Source organism: Suncus etruscus, chromosome 19 (assembly GCF_024139225.1).
Source record: "Suncus etruscus isolate mSunEtr1 chromosome 19, mSunEtr1.pri.cur, whole genome shotgun sequence".
Lineage (NCBI taxonomy): Eukaryota > Metazoa > Chordata > Mammalia > Eulipotyphla > Soricidae > Suncus > Suncus etruscus.
Window position 1 is genome coordinate 29,715,361 of NC_064866.1, and position 20,750 is coordinate 29,736,110.

Genomic DNA, 20,750 nt, shown 5'->3' on the forward strand with positions numbered 1-20,750 from the left:
TAAAAATGTAAAAATTTGGTAAAAACTGTGATCAGTTTTTTTCAGACTATATTGTTAGTCTGCCCAGTAGATGGAAATGCATGCTATTAAGATAACTGTTTTGTGTTTGCTTTGTCACCAGTGTTAACCTTAAGAGAACTAAACAAATGTGAAATCTTTGTATGAGTGCTTTAAACCTTTCTAAGTCTGTGTTTTTCCTAGTAATTAGTGTTCTAAGGATAAAACTTAAAAAGTATATTCTGGTTAATTTACAACGTGAAAGAAACATTTTGCCAAATATATAAGATCATTGGTTATGAACATTCTGAAGGTTTATGAAATTTAGAATTATTGGGGCCTGAGTGATAGCACAGCAGTAGGGCATTTGCCTTGTATGCAGTTGACCCAGAACAAACCCAAGTTCAAACCCTGGCATCACATATGGTCCTTGGAGCCTGCCAGAAACGATTTCTTTTTTGTTTGTTTTTTGGACCACACCTGGTGATGCTGAGGGGTTACTCCTGGCTATGCACTCAGAAATCATCCTAGATCAACCGTGTACAAGGCAAACGCCCTACCATTGAGCCATACCATTGAGCCACCACACCAGCCCCTGCCAGGAATGATTTCTGAGTGCAGAGCCAGGAGTAATGGCTGAGCATCGCCAGGTGTGGCCCCCCCAAACAAAAACAAACAAAAAAAGAAATTTAGAAATATTCTAATACCTTGTATTCAGGAAAGTTTTTTAGGCAAGTCTTTAACAGAAATTCTAGAGCACAATTTTGTCATATTAGTTGAAAAGTTGATTAGTGATCTGTTCCCAAATTTCTTGGGAGATCGAATTTTACTAAGTTCATAAAGATAAATGAGTTAAAACCAGTAAGATGTGGTTATAATAAATATAGATATGTACAAAATTATTAGAAAAATATGTTCAAACTGTATTGTTATAAGGTCTTTAAATGATACCTGTATAGTCTTACTATTCTGTGGAATTTAAGAAAAATAAAAGATAGTATGGTAATAATTCTTAGAGACACTAGAGATGAGGTTTGAAAGGACCAGCCCATGATATGAAGCTTAGCACAAAGACTGGTGAGTGCAGTTAAGAAAAAATATACCAGTGACTATCATGATAATGGCAGTGAGTGAAACAGGATGCCTTTCTCAAAGAAAGGGTGGGAAAGGAGGGTGATGGGGCACTGGAGGTGGGACGATTGCACAGGTGAAGGTGAGTGTACTTTTTTGTGACTACAAACATGTTTGTAATCATGGTGCTTAAATAAGTACACTAATAGAAAAACGGTATCTGTAGAGTTGTTCTAATACATTTTGGTGAGGTAGATAGAAAAGGATCTTAGACAGACCCAGATTAAGATTAGTGAACACTTGGGCTAGGGAGAGAGAGCACAGAAGGCAGGGTGGTTTGCTTTGCATGCAGTTGACCCAGGTTCAATCCCCAAGCATCCCATATGGTCCCCAAAGCCTGCTATAAGTAATTTCTGAGCACAGAGCCAGGAGTAACCACTGAGCATAACTGGGTGTGGCTCAAACCAAACAAAGAAAAAAACAAAAACAACATAAAAAGACAAATCAAAAACAAAAGAAAAAGGAAATTGGACTCTTAAAAAGGGTTTTTTGGAATTAAGAGGGAAGAATATACTACTTAAACTGTATGTTCTATCTTTACAGATATTAACAAATATCTTTTTAACTAGGACCCACAGCAAACGGGTAGATTGCATCTTATCATGGGCAAAGTGAGGAATGTTTGCTTTACTCTCTTCTTGGCACCATCAATATATTTTGATGCTTCATGGCACTACATTGGTTTGCATAAATCCAGAAAGGAAGTCTTTAGAATAGGACCTATACAAACAGAGAATCTCAAAGCCAGCTATGGGGCACCAAAGTCCTCTTAAACTGGGATAAAAATATACTCTAAGATTATATTTATAGGGTAACCCCCTTAGGTAATCCATGAGATCAGCCAAACTGATCATAACAGCCTAGTTCATAAAGGGACTCAAAGCTGCATATACAGATACTCCTCGCTTAACGACCTACCTGTTTAGTGACCACTCACCCTTACGACCATATCTTCACCGTTATTTATTTTAAATATCCCTTTTCCATCTTGTACACTCTACAATACAGTACTGTGGTTTTTGGTGCTTTAATGTACCTACTTTACTAACTTTATGTTCTGTAATACATTGCAGTACTGTGTGTAAATTTCACAACCTATGCAAATTAAAACAAATGAAAGTTTTTGAGCATTCTTGTTATTTTATGTATTCAGAATACTGTATTGTCAAGTACTATGCATATACTGTACTACTGTATACAGTACATGCAGTTCCTCACTTAACAACCAAGTCTTTGAAACAGAACTTGGTCATTAAGCCAAGAGTATCTGTACTGTCACCTGCCTGACTAGAATAGTGGAAGCCAAAACTTTATGAGGGAGAATGTCACCTAAAAAAAGCAGACATGCTCTCTTGAACCTACTAACTGGCTGAAGGACTTCCATATATATATAGGTTCTAAATCAGCTTTCTTGATCTGACGTACATATTCATGGCTAAGAAATTAGTTTTCAATCTTATAGGACTACATAGACTACTAAGTTGCTTTGCTTCATGATTTGACTTGTCTTTCTAGAGAAAGTATAGCTATTTTTCAGATTTATTTTTCACACAATATGTCATGTCATTTACCTAAGAATAACATACCAGATTAAGAAATCAATGCACTATATGGCCTGAATTCTAAAGCTGTTTTAAATATAAAACTATTTCATAAAAGTTAAAAATTGTCATTCTTTTTTTATAAGTCTGTCATTTCAATGTTTAAATTTTTAAATAAAATATTCAAAGAAAACTTCAGAAAATTTTAAAAAATGACACAATGGTGAAAAGAAGGTATTTATGGGTAAATGTAAAAAATGAGTACATATACAAATTCATGAACAGATCTAAATTTAGAGTTCATTTTCACTTGTGTGAACTGTTAATTTGGTATATTCTGCTGAAAAACAGTATATGGACTGTTAATTTAGATTGAATACAATAATTAGTAATTGCTGAACAATTTAGCTAATGATAGAAATAATTTAAAATTACACAAATATTCAAACTTGGGGATTATCTAGTAAAAGAGAAAATATAATTTTTCCTTCTTCCAAAAAAGGGTATCTAGACAAAAGTTCTGATACCCCTTGTAGACTACACAAGTCATATGTGAATCGACCATTTTCTGTATTTTTAGTCAACTAATGAAAAACAAGTTTCATATTCAAAGACATTTTCAGATTAAATCTAAAATTAATACAAAAAATGGAAAAACAACTATTTATCATATATGTAGTTAACTTTTATTATTTTTGGTGCATCTTCTTCCGCATTTCTTCAAGAGCTGCTTCTTTCTCCTTCAGTGCCTGCTTAAGTCTTCTTATTTTCTCATCCCTAACAGTTTCTTCTAACTGTGGAGGTATCATGGGGAAAACATCTTCAGTATAATTCACATTAAAGGAATGGCTTTCTTCAAAAGCTGCATTTGTACTCGGTGAGACTTTCTCTTGGTTCTCACGAATACAGTGTTCTGTTTCAGTTCTCGTCTCTTCCCTGGTAGTTTTGTTGCAGGTTGTGAGGTTATGGTGTGATACACTTGAAGCTGGTAGAACACTGCTGATACTTTGGGAATTAGAGACTTTAGTTCCTCCATTTACAGGTGTGTTAAGAGTGCTCTCAATTTTTCTCTTCTTGGTGTAACCCATTGTCTTCTTAAAGGTTTTCACTTTTCTTTTCTTATTAAAACCCTGCTGCAGTGTTGAATGATTCTAAAGGAAAAACAAAATATTACTATCTTTGTATAGTGTGCCTAAAATTTAACAGTTTGTAGATACAAATATTTTGCAATTCAACAAAATTTCTTAAGAAAATTTGTGGCAAGGAATTAATGTCTACCACATGGTAACACAATGAAATGTATTGTCCCAATAGCAATCACACAGAATAGTTTAATTCACACTTTTCTGTTCAAGTATTTCAAGTATTATTATGAACTGTATTAATCTGTCAGCAAAATATAATGACATCTGTAGAATTTAAAAAAAAAAACTGACCAAAAAATGATTTTCATCGGAAAAGATTAAATGTTGGGGCCGGAGAGATAGCATGGAGGTAAGGCGATTGCCTTTCAAGCAGAAGATCATCGGTTCGAATCCCGGTGCCCCATATGGTCCCCCGTGCCTGCCAGGAGCAATTTCTGAGCCTGGAGCCAGGAATAAAACCCTGAGCACTGCAGGGTATGACCCCCCCAAAAACCACACACACACAGACACACAAAAAAAATAGATTAAATGTCCCTGAAGTGCAGGACATTAAACAATGTATGAATATTGAAAAGTACAGCTGCACAATAAAGTTATAAAAATGTATCTTATCAGTATTAAATAGTAGATTTTTGTCTTCGGACCATACCTTGCTGTGCTCAGGGATAACTCCTGGCTTTGTGGCCAGGGATCTTTCTTGGCAGGGCTCAGGTGCCACCACTCAGGTTAGTGTGGTGCCAGGAATCAAATCTAAGTCAGTCACATGCAAGCCAAGTGTCCTGCCCACTGTATTCTCTCTGGCCCCTAAGCATGTAGTTAATAGATGTTTGTATTAAAATAATAAGCTGCTGGGGCCGGGAAGGTGGCGCTAAAGGTAAGGTGTCTGCCTTGCAAGCGCTAGCATAGGACGGACCGCGGTTCGATCCCCCGGTGTCCCATATGGTCCCCCCAAGCCAGGGGCGATTTCTGAACGCATAGCCAGGAGTAATCCCTGAGCGTCAAATGGGTGTGGCCCAAAAAACAAAAAAAAAATAATAAGCTGAACATCTATCTGCATGTTTAGGTTTTCCCTACACTGGATTATTTCCCTACACTGGATTACCTAAATTCTTCAAAGTAGATTTAGCAGGTTTAAAAGCTATAGTCATTTTCTTATAAATATGATTAAAAAAATAAAAGTATGTATATAAAAACACTTAAAACATCTTGAACTGGGGCCAGAGAGACAGCATGGAGACATGGAGTAAGGCATTTGCCTGCACGCAGAAGGGCGGTGCTTTGAATCCAGCATCCTATATGGTCCCCCGAGCCTGCCAGGAGTGATTTCTGAGAGTAGCCAGGAGTGATCCCTGAGCACTGCCGGGTGTGATCCCCCCCCCCAAAAAAAATCTTGAACTGTGGGCTGCATTTTTACTTGTGCACATACCATTCTTTTCAACAGATTTTGGTATAAAACACACACGCAACTTTGGTAACAACTATCACTATGTTAATACCTAACAATAAAAAAAATAATCAAATCAAGAAAATTAATATATCATCTATCTTTGGAATACCTACAAAGGACATTTTAAAATCTGTTACCTGCTTTTTTTCTTCCTTCATTTTTGCAAACTCTTTGTCTTTGTTAGTATCACTCTTCATCAAATTGCTAAAGGAATCAAAACCTTCTCCAGAACCCAAAAGGTCAGGAATCCGTGTAAGGCATACTCTCACATCTCTAGTAAGACCAAATAGCTTTTTAAACTCAGCATCACTCTTCAGACATGATGCCTTATTGATTCTCCCTCCAGAATTTTCCTTGTCATTTCTTTCTGGAGTAACTTTTTCTAATGTTGATGCCATTTCATTCTGGATCTGAAATCAGGAAAAGAAAACACACAAACTGGCAATTACTTAAGCTACTTTATCAGACTAGAAGTCATAATGGTTAGTTTTCATTCCCATCATCTTACCACCACTTAAAACAACAACACAACAATTAAATTTAACTGAATACATGCTTAAAATTTTCCCTTCATCTACTTTCTCATTTATTTTCTTGTAGTAGTAAGTTATCAAGTAGTCAATTTCCCCAAAGCAATACTAATCACAAGTAAAGAATAGTCTATGTAATATTTAAAAACTAGTCTTCTAAAAAAAGTCTTTTATTTTTATTATTTTTTAATCAATCTTTCTTTAATCTTATAATCTTTAATCTTTAATCAGAAATCACCTCCTTACATCTCTGGAACTCAATGCGATATGTACTGATCTGGTGAAAACACCAGCATTACTCAGCTGACTTCTTAATAAGGACAACGTAGGTACAAATATTTAGTGGACACACATAAGTAGAACAGAAAGGTAATCATGTACATATGTTAGGTAATTAGATGAGGAGTCTGAAAGAAAAAAGAAAAAAGGAAATTTATCTACCAACCAACCAAACCAAAAAAAAAAACAAAAAACAAAACACAAATACAACTCTTTGAAAGATACTGATAAATCTTATTGCAAGAGTAAAAGATACTGATTAACTTTATACTATCTTCAACAACTGCTTAAAAAATTACTAGGTCTCCGTTACCACAAACTTCCATAAGCTCTTCTATTATGTGTAATGCTGCTTTCATGTATTAAAAGCTACTATATATGTATATGTTGCATATATGCATGTATATACACCAAGACACACACTTTCACTAATGAATTCACACTACCATTCGAACTCTTCTAACCCATGTTGCTCTTGGCGTTTGCCTTGCATGCAGAAATCCCGGCATCCCATATGGTCCCCCGAGCCTGCCAAGAGCAATTTCTGAGCATAGAGCCAGGAGTGACCCGAGTGCTGCCAGGTATGACCCAAAAAAACAAAATAAAAGATTTGGTATGCCAAAATGCCTTGAGAAAAGTATTGCTTAGTCTCTCAATTATACTCCTCAAAAAAATTCCTTTCCATTCAAGTTTTCACATAATTTAAGCACTCATGTGTGTGATGGAGTGGATAATGGGATGGGGGAGGAAAAGAGTATCACACATAACTTAAAAGAATTTTAAAAAGAAAAATGTCTACGTAGATAAAAAAGAATGCCCTAACGTGGGAAATTTACCTTTGATTCTTGGTCTCTGAAAACACACTGTTGAGAAGTAACAGTTGTTGCATCAAAAGAGGAACTTATTTTCTCTATGCTCTGGATGATATTTTCTTTTCTGGGGGAATTTTGTCCTGTACTAAATCCATCTGGAAGTACTGGCTTTTGGAATAAAGGTTTACTCTGTTTTAAACAATTAATGGGTTGGTTCCTATTCTGTAAATTTGGGGTAGAAAGAGATGGTTTTTCCACTCTTTTATTCTTCTCTGCACTTAGATTGGCCATGGAAGAAAACTGGGTATTTGGAATTGATTTTGTCTCCATCAGGGAAGATTTACTTTTAGCCAAAACAATATTTACAACCTCTCTGGATATTTCTGTGACAGGAGTTGAGCCCACTATCTTTGATACATCTTTTCTTGGTGGAACATTAAGAGAAACAGAATTCTGTTGGTCAATTTGTGCTGGCAAAACATCAGTTCCCCTTTTAGCCAATAGATAAACTTTCCCATTAAACATAACCAAAGCATTATCTTTAATAGGCATACTTTTGGACTGTGTCCCACTGGCACCAACAGTACTCAATGGTGGTATATTTATAGTACTATCTCCCACACTTTTCCTATCAACAAAAGTTTTTAAAATTTCTGAAGCAACATTATTTGAAGATTTAACAGGAACAAGAGAAGACTGTAGACTTTCTTGAAAAATCCATTGCACTGGCGCAGTTTGAGAATGCTGACCACCTTTTAATTGCGTCTCTTTAGGAACATTCTTTGGAATCTGTGTGGTATTGATTATTAATGGCTTTGCTATGTCTGTAACAGGTTTTGGGTAAATGCTTTGAAAGTTCTTGGTCACTACATTTTTCACTGTGTTTACAGGAGACACATAAATAACAGTTGGTATTTGGGAGGCCTCAACTTTTTCGGAGGTACTTGTGGTTGCCGTCGCAAGTATCTTTTGCTGAACTGAAGGAGGCAGTGATGACGCTGGTACAGATTTCACTTCAGCATGGGCAGGGATCTGTAAATGATGCCCAGAAGGTACTGGAGACTTCGTGGTCATTGGAATACCCGGGGCATTTACTATAAAATAAGATGAGTCATTTTGCGTTGAGGGAGAAACAGCAAATGTCTGCATGGTGAGTCCATCAATTTTCACACCATGACTCTGAACTTTAGAAACTGACGAGGAAAGATTTTCAGTTCCCATAGTAGTAACTCTAACTTTTTCTCCTGTATCTACTGTTCTTGTAAGAAAATAATTTGATGAATTGGCTGGCTGAAAAATGGGCAATTGAACTGATGCAGCTGTGGAAGAGCTGGAAATCTGAGTCTTAAAAGTAACTTGAACTGGACTTCCTGTATTCCCTTTCAAAGCATCAGACATGACTGAAGATTGAACTAGTGGTATAAGTTTTCCAGAGGAATTAGGAATTGGAAGTAATTGCAGAAGATTTTTTCCATCCGAGCCAACCGTCTGAACTACTTGGTACATGCAGCCTGAAACACTTAAAAGAACATTATGAGTAAATAACCAAACATACTACATGGTATATACATTTTATTTAAAATATATCCACACAAATACTATACGAAAGATGTGAAAATATATTCACTTTGTTTTCAAAGTGAAATGATGAAAAACTAATATTTTTAGAAATGAAAAATGGTAACAGATATAGTCAGTTTTGATTTAAAATTTCTCACATGATCAGGCAAGGAGTTATTAACATTAATTCGTAAAACTAATAGTAGATTTTATAAGGTGTTTACGCTTCATAAAATTATGTCAACTAGGGATAAACTCTCCAAAAACTATTAGTATCTTTTTTTTTCTTGAATTTTTTTCTGTTGTCCACCTGAGAAGCCCATTTTACTATTTGATTTCCCTCACTTTTTCTCCTAGTTCACCCCATCCCTTATCCAATCTGTTTTGTGTTCTTTCCACTAATGATGACACATAATTCTCTTCTCAGATTCCATTTTTTGTTTAAAACATCTTTTATAGTAAGACCTTAACTTTGTCACGATTTTAGAGACTACCGTGAATTAGTTTTATTTTTCGATTAGTTTTTGATTACTGTTTCATATGTGAAATTTGATGACAAAATACCTCTGGAATGGGCCATTACTCATTTAGTTTCAATTTCCCATAAATCCATAAATAGAAGCACTGCCATCTAAACATTTTCAAATGAACATACTGGAAGCCAATATGTCTACATTTTTACACAGCCAACTTTAAGCCTGATGTTTACCAGCTAATTCTTACTACAGATTGTCTAACATTAAGAAATGCCAATAACAATGTTAGTGCAGTCAACTATTTAAATTTTTCTTTTATTATCGTTTCTCTCCCCCCACCCCTTTTTTTGTTTTTTTGGGTCACACCTGTCGGTGCTCAGGGGTTACTCCTGGCTCTGTGCTCCGAAACTGCTCCTGGCAGGCTTGGGGAACCACATGGGATGCTGGGGATCGAACCCGGGACTGTCCCAGGTCGGCTGCATGCAAGGCAAATGTACCACCATTGTGCTATCTCACGGCCCCTAAAATTTTTTTGAATACAGATAACACACGTTATTTATACCTAAAACTACGCCTTAGTCCTTGAAAAACACCAAGTCCTCATGGCATTCAGGGTCATGATACATGTTATCTCTCTATCGCCACAATCTTCTCCCACCCACTTTGACTTTCGGCACAGATTGTACTTTGCTTTTGGACCACACCAGGCAGTGCTCAGGAATTACTCTTGGTATGCTCAGGACCATAAAGGATGCTGGGGATTCAACTTGGGTCAGTCCCGTATTAGGCAAAAACCCTACCAGCTATGCTATCGCTCTGGCCCCAAATTTACTTTTTAAAAAGATATATTCTCTGGCTGTTTATATGACCCTATCCTTATTTATAATTACAGTATCTGCAAATTTTCATCATGGCACATATTAAAGTTGCTATCAACTTTTTTCTGGGTTGTTGGGTTTTTTAATTCTTTATAGTTTGTCTTGCAAACTAAATTCTAGACATTAGTGAATGCAGAGTCCATATTCTATATTACTAAGAGCAAAAGAAAAAATTTAAAGGCAATGAAATGATTAGAATTCTAAACACCTATAAAGGTAGGTTTATTACCTAAATTTTTATAACAAGTTGGGCCTATGGACTCTGCATTTTTGTTGTTAGGATTTAGCATGAGTGACAAGTGGGCTAAATAAGGCTATCTTTCTGATACTGTGTGGACTACAAACTAAGAATGGATTTATTATTTTTGCTTGTCTTTGTAAGCTATACCCTGCCGTGCTCAGGGTCGCTTCTGGTAGGACACAAGAGATGGAATGGAATCACAAAATTAAAATTTTGAGATTCAACTTCCAGCATCCAAAAGTTTCATTAGTACACAATTGCACTTTATAACTAAATATATATGAATAATTTACTACAACAGCAACAGACTAGTTTAAGTGTCATTTAATCTGCGAAACCTAAAATATTCAGTATATGTCTTTAATAGAAATAGCTCAATCTAAGCTAGTTCAACCAGAAATTCCTACAAGAAAAAGAAGTTGCTGGGTTTGCCCACACGTACACAGGCAATTTTATAAAATGAAATAAAGGAGAAAAAAGGAAAGGCTGAGATTCCACAAGTATAGGATGTTCACAGACTAGGGACTAGTTTTATTCTCTAGAGCCAGCGCTGGTGAACCTATGGCACGCGTGCCAGCAGTGGCACTCGAAGGCCTTGCAGCTGGCATGCGGGAAGGTCTGCAATTAATAAATTTATAAAATTATAAAGTTTTTAGATACTAAAATCTTGTTATGAAGGTTTAATCAAAGTGCTGGCACTCTGAGGAAATTCTTTTGGTTTTGTGAGACGCTTTGGGCACTCGGGCTCAAAAAGGTTAGCCATCACTGGTCTAGAGAAACCAAGTGTGTGGCACTTTGATCTCTCTTACAGTTTGGGGCATAGTTAAAAATCTCCTCTCATCTAAATTCTAGCCCAATTCCTTCCAATCTCCAAAACGACCTTCACCTTTGGATCAATTCAAACATCTTCCTCTTTTTCTCATTTTCTTCATAGGATTTCTTAGGTATAACATTTTCCTGCCTTTTTAATGACTCATTGATATTCTTTCCCAACTTATCCTACCCAGGGAAAGGAGAGATAGTAATCTGAATTAACATTCAAAGACTGGAACCCAAAATTTAATCAGAAATACTCTCTTCCTATTACAAGCATTGGTCCTTAATATTTCATACATATATATTTACACATATATGTAGTGAAATCACCATTTCTACATCAATAAGCCAAGTATTTATATCTTAGCTCTTCTGAGATTCAGATGTTGTATATACTTATTCATACATTATATATAAGACGCTTCCTTTTGACCTTCATGATCCACTCACAATCTCAAATACACCTAAAACTCAATGCGGCTAAAAGATCTATACCCATCCAACCCCCAAACGATTACATCAGTCTTTATTTATTTGGGGGGGGCACACCCGGTGACACTCAGGGGTTACTCCTGGCTTGAGGGACTATATGGGATGCCAGGGATCGAACCCTGGGTCAGCCGCTTGCAAGGCAAAAGCCCTACCACGTTATTGCTCTGGACCCTCAGTGTATTTTTTTTTTTTTTTTTTTTTGGTTTTTGGGCCACACCCAGCGGTGCTCAGGGGTTACTCCTGTAACTGTTAACTCCTGTTACTGTCTGCTCAGAAATAGCTCCTGGCAGGCACAGGGGACCATGTGGGACACCGGGATTCAAACCAACTACCTTTGGTCCTGGATCGGCTGCCTGCAAGGCAAATGCTGCTGTGCTATCTCTCCGGGCACCCTCAGTGTATTTTTTAATCTGATAAATGTCATACCATCAATCTTAGATGTTTAAATCATAACCATTATGCTTTTCATTCTTTCCACTCAATCTCTCACAAAAACCTATTGATATTGTAAAATTCCCTCAATCTATTCAATTCTTTCCAAATCAGACTGTCATTATTCTAGACCAAGTAAACACCTCTAGATTGAGTTACTTTTTTTAAATTTAGGGCCACACCCAGTGATGCTCTACTCCTGACTCTTCCAAATAAATCCTGGAAGTGTACCAGGAATCAAATGCAGTTCCAAAGATCAAATCTGGGCCAGCAGTATGCAAGGCAAGCACCCTACCCACTGTACTATCTCACCTAGGTTTGACCCCTGGCATATGACAGGGTCCACCAAGCAATGCCACTCAATTTCTGAGTGCAGAGCCAGGAATAAATCACTGGAGCACCACTGGGTGTGGTTTAAAAAATAAAGCAAAAGAAAAGAAAGAGAATCAAGCCATTCTGACATAATAAAAGTCAAAGAAAGAGAGCTTCTCATGAAAACCAGGCAAGTTAATTAAAGATTTCTGAGACTGGTAGGATAAGAAATTAAAATACATGCTGGAATTAATGGCATAGATGTCACTGGTGGCACAGTCATTTAATCTATAGAAATTGATGGGGAAAAAAGTTGCATGGGAGAGAAAAAGGTGAATCTTTTGAAATTTGACTTCAAAGGGAAGAAAAAGACTAACAAATAGTTGGAGGTCAAATAAGGTCAAGAAAAAAAACTTTTACCTTTTTTCTTTAAGGATGGATAAGAAGAAAGAATAAAATGACTAAGTAAGAAGTCAAGGATAACAAAGTCACAAAGAGGAAAATGAGATTTTCAATAATATAGGTTTGAGAAGGAGGAAGGAAATGAAAACAAGAATGTAGGTGGATGGGGCCAGAGCGCTGTAAGCAGTAGGGCATCTGCCTTGCACGTGCTAACCTACAATGGACTGTGGTTAGATCCCTGGCTTCCCATATGGTCCCCCAAGCCAGGAGCGATTTCTGAGAGCACAGCCAGGAGAAAAACCCTCAAGCGTCACCAGGTGTGGCCCAAAACCCAAAGGAGGTAGGTGGATAAGCAAACTTTAAAGAGAATAGAAAAGTATCTTCCTTAGGAATCTGGAAGAAAAACTAGTTACATTCACAAATTTGGTGTTGGAAGGCAGATACAATTCTGATCGAATCAATGAACATGGCTTTCACTTTCTCTTTGAAATAGATATTATCACCTGCCAAAAATACGAGCATAAACAGGAAAATATTTGAGAATAAAAAGAATATGAAATCATGTTTGGGGCCGGAGAGATAGCATGGAGGTAGGGTGTGTGCCTTGCATGCAGAAGGTTCGAATTCCAGCATCCCATATGGTTTCCCGAGCCTGCCAGGAGTGATTGATTTCTGAGCGTAGAGCCAGGAGTAATCCCTGAGCACTGGCAGATGTGACCCCAAAACAACAACAACAACAAAAAAAATCATGTTTAAATGAGCTGAATACTGAATACTGAAAAATTGAGTTATCATAGAGAGCTGAACTCTGAAGGAATGATAATGAATTTATTCTGATTTCCATCTGTGTTCCAGTGAGATTAACCCTGCTTTATCAGATAAAAAGAGAAAAATCACTGAGTCACTCAGTGTTTGATCATTTCAGAGGGATACAACAAACAAATCAAAGAAGAGCTGATGTTCGGAGTATTGACCAATTATTAACATAATGAAACAGAATCTAAACAGTGGGAGAAGGAAATTAGAACATACAAGGTTAGAATTGGAATATGGGGAGAAATTAGATAAACATAAGAGGTTCAAAGTTAAAGAATAGAGGAGTGCCAGAACAAGTAAACTATAGGATTGTGGGTTTAGAAAATGGTATATTTAAATTTTGAATTCTGTACAAATAGAATTTAAAACTGACAAACAGAAGAGGATGGCTAACAATAAAAGTGTTTAAGATCACTAAAGAAAAGATCTTGTACTAAGTGCAGTTAAACGTATGAGATAGAAGATTACAATCTAGGTGCCCAATGCAGTGACAGGAAACTAGTAAATGGTATTAATAAATCATAATTAATACCAACTTTGTGACTGATATGTCAAAAAAAATTTTTTTTGTTTTTGGGCCACACCCAGTAACTCTCAGGGGTTACTCCTGGCTATACGCTCAGAAGTCGCTCCTGGCTTGGGGGACCATATGGGACACCGAGGGATGGAACCCCGGTCCATCCGAGGCTAGCGCTGGCAAGGCAGACACCTTACCTCTAGCACCACCGCGTCGACCCCGTCAAAAATTTTTTAAGAAAGACCTCTCTCTTGAGCAATATACTTTTACCCTCTATTCCATTATATCTCATTTTCAAAGATAACCAAATTTACTCATGGTAAATACTGTCTTTATTCTTGCCTCATTAAGTGTCATTGCTGAAACAACTGCTATTCAATTTTCCCTTTATCCTAATCATTTTCCTATCAAGATTTGTTATATATTTATTTTGCTTCTTATTCAATTCCTCCATTCTAGAAAGCATTCTAAAAGTACAATTCTTGTCCTTGTTCCTTACAAGAAATTCTTCCTTAGACTGAACCAATTTTCAAGGCTTTACTATTTCCTTCAACTATATTCCATGTAGGGAAATATAAAATGTACATAAGCCTTATAATAGCTCAGAGTGAGTTACCTTTAATGTCTATCCCCTAGTATCTACTTCATTTCCCTATTTGTAATGCCTTGCCAACATCTTCATATGAAAACTGTTCAAGGTAGTATCTGCAGGGGCTGTAGATACTCAATGATTAAATCTCAATGGGTGAGAACATGCTATGCTGGCAGGAAGCGAAGAGTCAAACTCCACACATCTTATAGTCACCCAAACAGCCAGAGTGACTCCTGAGCCTTGCCAGATATAGCTCAGAAAACAAAATAAAATTACTCATTATTGATATTTAGTACTCTAGCATTTTTACTCATGTAGGGATACTATTATCCAGGTCACCAACATTTAAAGTCACAAGTATTCTTTTGTTCTGCTTACTCATCTTTGATTCACTCACAGAACTATTAATACTTAAAACAGCATCCAATAAATGTATACTGAATGAATCACCAGAAGTCCATAGTTTTCTTTTTCACAGCTCTTATTCATCTCTATTCACCACTGTTACTTATATCTCAGATCAGATCTGCATCGAACTTTGTTAGATTTTGCTATCTCAACAACCGCAGTGTTGTCCCATTCAGTATCTACCTATAACTTATTAATATAAAATCTTAGGTTTTTACCAATAAGGTTTCTGCTTTTCTGGAATACTCCATGCATATCATTTACTCTAAGTACTCTTTGAATCTTTCTGTTTTTGTTTTGTTTTGTTTTTCAACAATATGAAGCACTTATCTGAGGTTTAAATTCAATACAATTTATGAGATGTACACTAGTCATTAAATTCACTTTTATTTCTTCCAACTTAGAATCTCTGTGATTTAGAGATTTTTGTGTTATATACATTTTTAAAATATACAAGGATTTTTGCAAAACACTGTGGTTAGCATCCTTAAATACCTCCCCCTATCACCCCCCCCCCTACACGCACACAAGGCAAAAGCCCCATTCACTGTATTATCTCTCTGGACCAACACACACTTGAAAACTTGTGATATTTTTATTACCCTAATAAAAATAATAAAGCACTTACATATTAGAGATGAAATACTACAAGTTTTGAAAACTAAAACTTTCTGTTGACATTTTGCAGAACATATATTTAAAACTTTTTCCATCTTACTATGGCATTCACTGTGTACATATGACATAAATACATAATGTACATACATACATGGCATACTATATATACCATCTATGTGTACAAAATACCGTATATCATGTACAAAATAGATATATTATAAATAATGCCCAATCACTCTAATTCTATAGTCCAGCAAGCTGGATAACATCATTTCACTTTATAGTGAAAATAGAAGGTAAACAGTATTAAATAAATTATTCTGGATTACATGGTCTTTTGGACAAGCCTATTCACTCTCTACTATTTAGTTTAGTATAAGGTCCAACTGTATAAAATAGGAGATTAATGATTAAGAGTTTTTTTAGTTTATAAGGTTTATGACTCTTAGACACAAATCCCAAAAATAAAGACAGTAATATACCATGCAAAACCAAATGACAAATGCAGCTAAATAACTTGAAATAATGAAAGATTCTCCTTAAGTCAAATCAATGTCTCTATGGAGGATACTTATTTTAGATCCGCACTTGAGAATAAAGTAATGGATCACAAAGCACCCTAATTCACATTATTCCGAGTATACTATTACAGGTTTTTATTATATCGCATGTGGTCCCTAGAGCCCATCAGGAATGATCCCTGAATAAATAGCTAGAAGTAAGTGAACGCCTAGCTAGAAGCCCTGAGCATTTCCAAGTGTGACCCAAAAACAAGTAAAACAATCTCAGAGAAAATCTAACCCGTTTAGCAAGGTAAACCAAACTGCTAAACGCTGCTGCTGATTTGGCTTGTAGTAGAGAATAAAATTTAAGTATCAATTACTAGTAATCAGACATGCTGGAATTTTATTTACTTGAGTATAAACTATTCATCGTTAAATGGAGAGCTAACACACTATTAACCAATTCTGCTGCTGCTGGAATCTTACAATTCTCGTTCTCTATGCCTTAAAGGAATCTTTGCACAAAAAGTACTTAAAAATGTACAACACGGGGCCGAGCGGTGGTGCTAGCGGTGAGGCGTCTGCCTTGCCCGCACTAGACTAGGACGAACCATGGTTTGATCCCCTGGCGTCCAATATGGTCCCCCCAAACCAGGAGCGATTTCTGACCACATAGCCAGCATTGAGCGTTGCCGGGTGTGGCCCAAAAAAACAAGCAAAATACAACACAAAGCTGAATAGTACCGTTGATAATTGCATACCCAGATTGGATCCCGGCATCTCTAGAGCACCACCAGAAGTAATTACTGAATGCAGAGTCCTTCCTCAAACTAAATGTCTATTATCGCGAATATCTTTCAGAATTTTCCTTTTCAATATGGAATTTAGATGTCTATGCTTTGATGACGTAAAAGTAATTGAAATCGGAGGCTGGAGAGATAGCATGGAGGTAAGGCGTTACCTTTCATGCCGAAGGTTGGTGGTTCAAATCCCACATGGTCCCCCGAGACTGCCAGGAGTGATTTCTGAGCATAGAGCCAGGAGTAACCCCTGAGCGCTGCCGGGTATGACCCCCCCCAAATTTAAATATTTTGTATCTTTCTACTGAAAGTTTTACAAAACAAAAGCAGCAACAAGAAAAACTCAAGTACCCACAGAATATGAAAAAAAAAATCTTACTTCCATTTCAATTTTTAATTTTAGGTTTACGGAGAAAATCATTTGGCCATCAAAATATCAAAAAGAAAAACTGACGTTAATTAAATGATTTAGATAGAAAATTGTATTTAAGTAAAGCCTATTGTTATCATAAACAATAGAATCAATATGCAAGCAACAGGCAAAACAGGTCAAATAGCTTCAGAAAGATTTATCATAAAATATCCCCAAGGATTTGAAGAAATAAATGCGCTCAAAGGTGATGAAAACGATGCCAATGGGCCTGGAGAAATAGCACAGCGGCGTTTGCCTTGCATGTAGCCAATCCAGGACCAAAGGTGGTTGGTTCGAATCCCGGTGTCCCATATGGTCCCCCGTGCCTGCCAGGAGCTATTTCTGAGCAGACAGCCAGGAGTAACCCTGAGCACCACCGGGTGTGGCCCAAAAACCAAAAAAGAAAAAAGAAAATGATGCCAATGAATTCGAAATTATCTGAGAGTGTAACCAAAAGATTAGAGTTAAAGTACACAATAAATAAAAACGTAAAGCTTATTATTTCTGTAAAGAAAGCAATACTGAAATAGTACACAGGAAGTCGTGTCACTAAACACCAACCTACTAAAAGACAGAAGAAATGAGGCCTTTTACGAGTGATTCGACTTTTATGCTATCTATCTAACAGCCTCCTACCACCTTCCTCTCCCCACAACTTCCATCTGAAACGCTGACAGGACCGATATTATAGCGATATTATAGCCGGTAGGGCGTTGCCTTGCACGTGAGTTGGACGCCCCTGTACTTGGTAAGCCGCCCCCTCCGCCCTACACCCCCTCCTTCAGGAGAGATTTCTAAGTGGAGAGCCTGGATTGTTAAGGCCCGAGCACTACTAGACGTGGCCCCCAAACCGAACTCAAAACAAACAAACAAAAAACCCCAAACACCGAACACACACAAAAGCTGGCAGTTTACAGGAGCTGAAATCAACAGTGTTGTTTTCGTGGTTCTCCAATTTTGTTTTTCGAAACCATTTCATTTCTTTTTTTTTTTTTTGTATTAACCATTTCATTTCTTAATATTGCACATGCTTTTCTGTTTGGACACTTCATTATGTCTTTTATTCGCTATTATTACCTGACAGCTAAACACTGCTTCGCTTACATTCCGTATTAAATATTTAATATTTATCCATTGTTTTCACTGTCGAACTATCTCTAGGTTTTCTGATTTGCAAACTGAAAACGAGTTACTTGGGTGCACAAATAGTACTTGAAAGCTAAAAATCAAGAAGAGCAGTCTTATTTCCTTCAACCACAAGCTCTTTTCCGTTTATTTTCCATTTTAATTTACAGGATCTCGACAGTTTTTTTTTTTTTTTGTTTTGCATTTTTCAAAAACCCATTAACTTTTCTTCTCGCGACTTACATGCCCATGAACCATGGGGCTTGTAACTGAAAAATAAAAATACTCTGCCATATATTTTGTTCCAGTTTCAGGTGATGCTAACAGAAGGTTTAAAGGGAAAACTAGGAAACCCTGAGGTACACTTCCTCAAAAATGGTTATCAATCGTTATCTTTTATAAATAATGGCATACTGGCCCGTCCCTGTGCCAAATAGAATTTGTCCACTGAGACACCCAATTTAAAGATGGTATTCCTGCTACCAGCTTCAATAAAGGCTAGTAGGTAACTTTTACAAGACAAAATTTCTCTATTTTCCATGTTTCCTTTTCCTCCATTGGAAAGCCACCATTCGACTGAAAGAAAACCCAACACCAACAAACAAAACCCACGTACAACCTTTCTTTCGATCCGGGCTGATCATTTAAATCCCAATCGCTCTCCCTATTCCGTATATTAAAAAAAAAATCAAGGCTGTCTTGTTCTGCCTCACAAATTGAAGGGGAATAATGGAGATAAGGTACCAAGACCAAACAGTCGCTGTAGGATCATCGAGTAGAAATAAAAAAATAAGAAAAATCAGACTTCAACATCAAATCCAAAAAAAAATCCAACCAGCACAGACTCGAAATCCAATCTACTAACAAATTAGAGACACTTAGACTAGCAGCCCTGGGGGGCAAAAGGGGTGTCAAAGAAAGGGGGACATGGGATGCAATGGCCCTGATTCGAGTCAAGGCCACTATGGACCTTAAACTAGGACTTTTTTGAAAAATTCGTAATCCAACGTGGTCAAAAATAAAAATGGATCGGAAATACAAAATAGGGGCCTGAGAGAGAGCATGGAGATAAGGCTTTTTTTTTTTTTGCCTTGTGTGCAGAAGGTCCGTGGTTCGAATGCAGGCATCCCTTGGGGTCTCCAGAGCCTGAGAGGAGCGATTTCTGAGCGTAGAGCCAGGAGGAGCCAATGAACGCTGTTGGGTGGGACCCCAAAACCAAAGATCATCATCATCATCATAATAATAATAAAATAAAAAAGCAAGGGTGTTGAGCGCACAGGGGCGAACTCCCCACTGGCTTGGGGGCGTGCTGGCTTCCTCGCGGGCGTCTGTCGGAATCGTCCAGAAGGGAAACAAACGCCCCCAAAGGCTCTGCTCCCTCGGGGGAGATCGGTCGCCATGTTGCTGCGTGTCCTCGCCCGTGGGGCGGGCTGGCCCCGCTCTCGAGGGCGGGAGGGCGCGACGTGCGTGGGCGGCGGCGGCGGCGGCGGCGGCGTCGGGGCATCGGGCGGCTCGAGAGACGCGCAGGCGCCGCAGCTTCCCTCGACGCGAGCGAGTGAGCGCGCGCGCGCTTCGTCGGTTTCTCCTCCGGGCGAGCAGGCCGCGCGCGCCCGCACTCACAGGCACAGGCGGCCCCGGGTGGACTTACTTGCCTCGCGCTCCTGCGGGCGGCCGAGTCGAGTGACCTTGGGCAACATGTCGCCTCTCGCTCACTAACTCACTTACTTACCATTGGGCGGCGCGGCCGGCTCCGTCCTCCGCGGGCTTCAGCAAGACTCTCGGGAGACGATTGCTAGACATTGTGGACAGGCGCCGGGGGAGGCCGCAGCATCCGGGACACACCGGGCCCAGCTCCTCCTCGCGCCACAAAAGCCAGGCGGGGATGTCGGCGCAAAGGCGCTTCAAGCCCTCCCGGCTCCGCTCAGAGGCGGCTTTGCGAGGCGAAGGAAGGGCGTCGGCGCTCCGCCACGGCCCGGGGTGTGTCTTCAGCCGACGGAGGGGAAGCTCCGCCCCTTCGGGCTTCGCCCCAGCGCGTCTCCCCAAAGGCTCAATTCGGCGCGGAAGGCGGAGCTCACCGCGGGGAAACCACGCCCGACTGAACGCTTTGCAGCCGGCCCCGCCCACTAGAAAGCGCTCGGCCCGCTGCTTCCGCTTCGTCACTTCCGGTCCCCCCGCTGATTGGTTCGTCCAAGCCCCGCCTCTCCGCTTCGGGCCAATCGTTAAGCGTCGCTCGCTGTCTTCTTCCGGCTCAACTACCGAACGGCCAACGCACAGCCCTCAGAAGTTCTACGCAAAATCAAGTGTTTCCGGGGTCATTGGTCAATGTTCTACTTGCCTGTGGCTGTTTTTTTCGCTGTCTTAGGCGCTTTGATCAAAAGCAGACTGTTCTGCAGTGGCCTTGCGTTCTTGCCATCCATTTAGATACCTCTTTAACCAGTGACTAATTTCTGAATTTTTCTCCCTCTTAA

General features: G+C 38.6%; 1 protein-coding gene across 1 annotated transcript; it reads right to left on the bottom strand.

Moving 5' to 3' along the window:
* Window positions 1–3,346: 3,346 nt before the first annotated feature.
* LRIF1 (ligand dependent nuclear receptor interacting factor 1) lies at window positions 3,347–20,124 on the bottom strand. The gene is made up of 3 exons (XM_049765803.1): window positions 20,012–20,124; window positions 5,399–5,671; window positions 3,347–3,802 (listed from the first exon to the last, which is right to left on the bottom strand). The coding sequence occupies exons 1-3, from the start codon at window positions 20,012–20,014 to the stop codon at window positions 3,359–3,361; spliced, it is 720 nt and encodes a 239-aa protein (XP_049621760.1). The 5' UTR covers window positions 20,015–20,124; the 3' UTR covers window positions 3,347–3,358.
* Window positions 20,125–20,750: the final 626 nt, after the last annotated feature.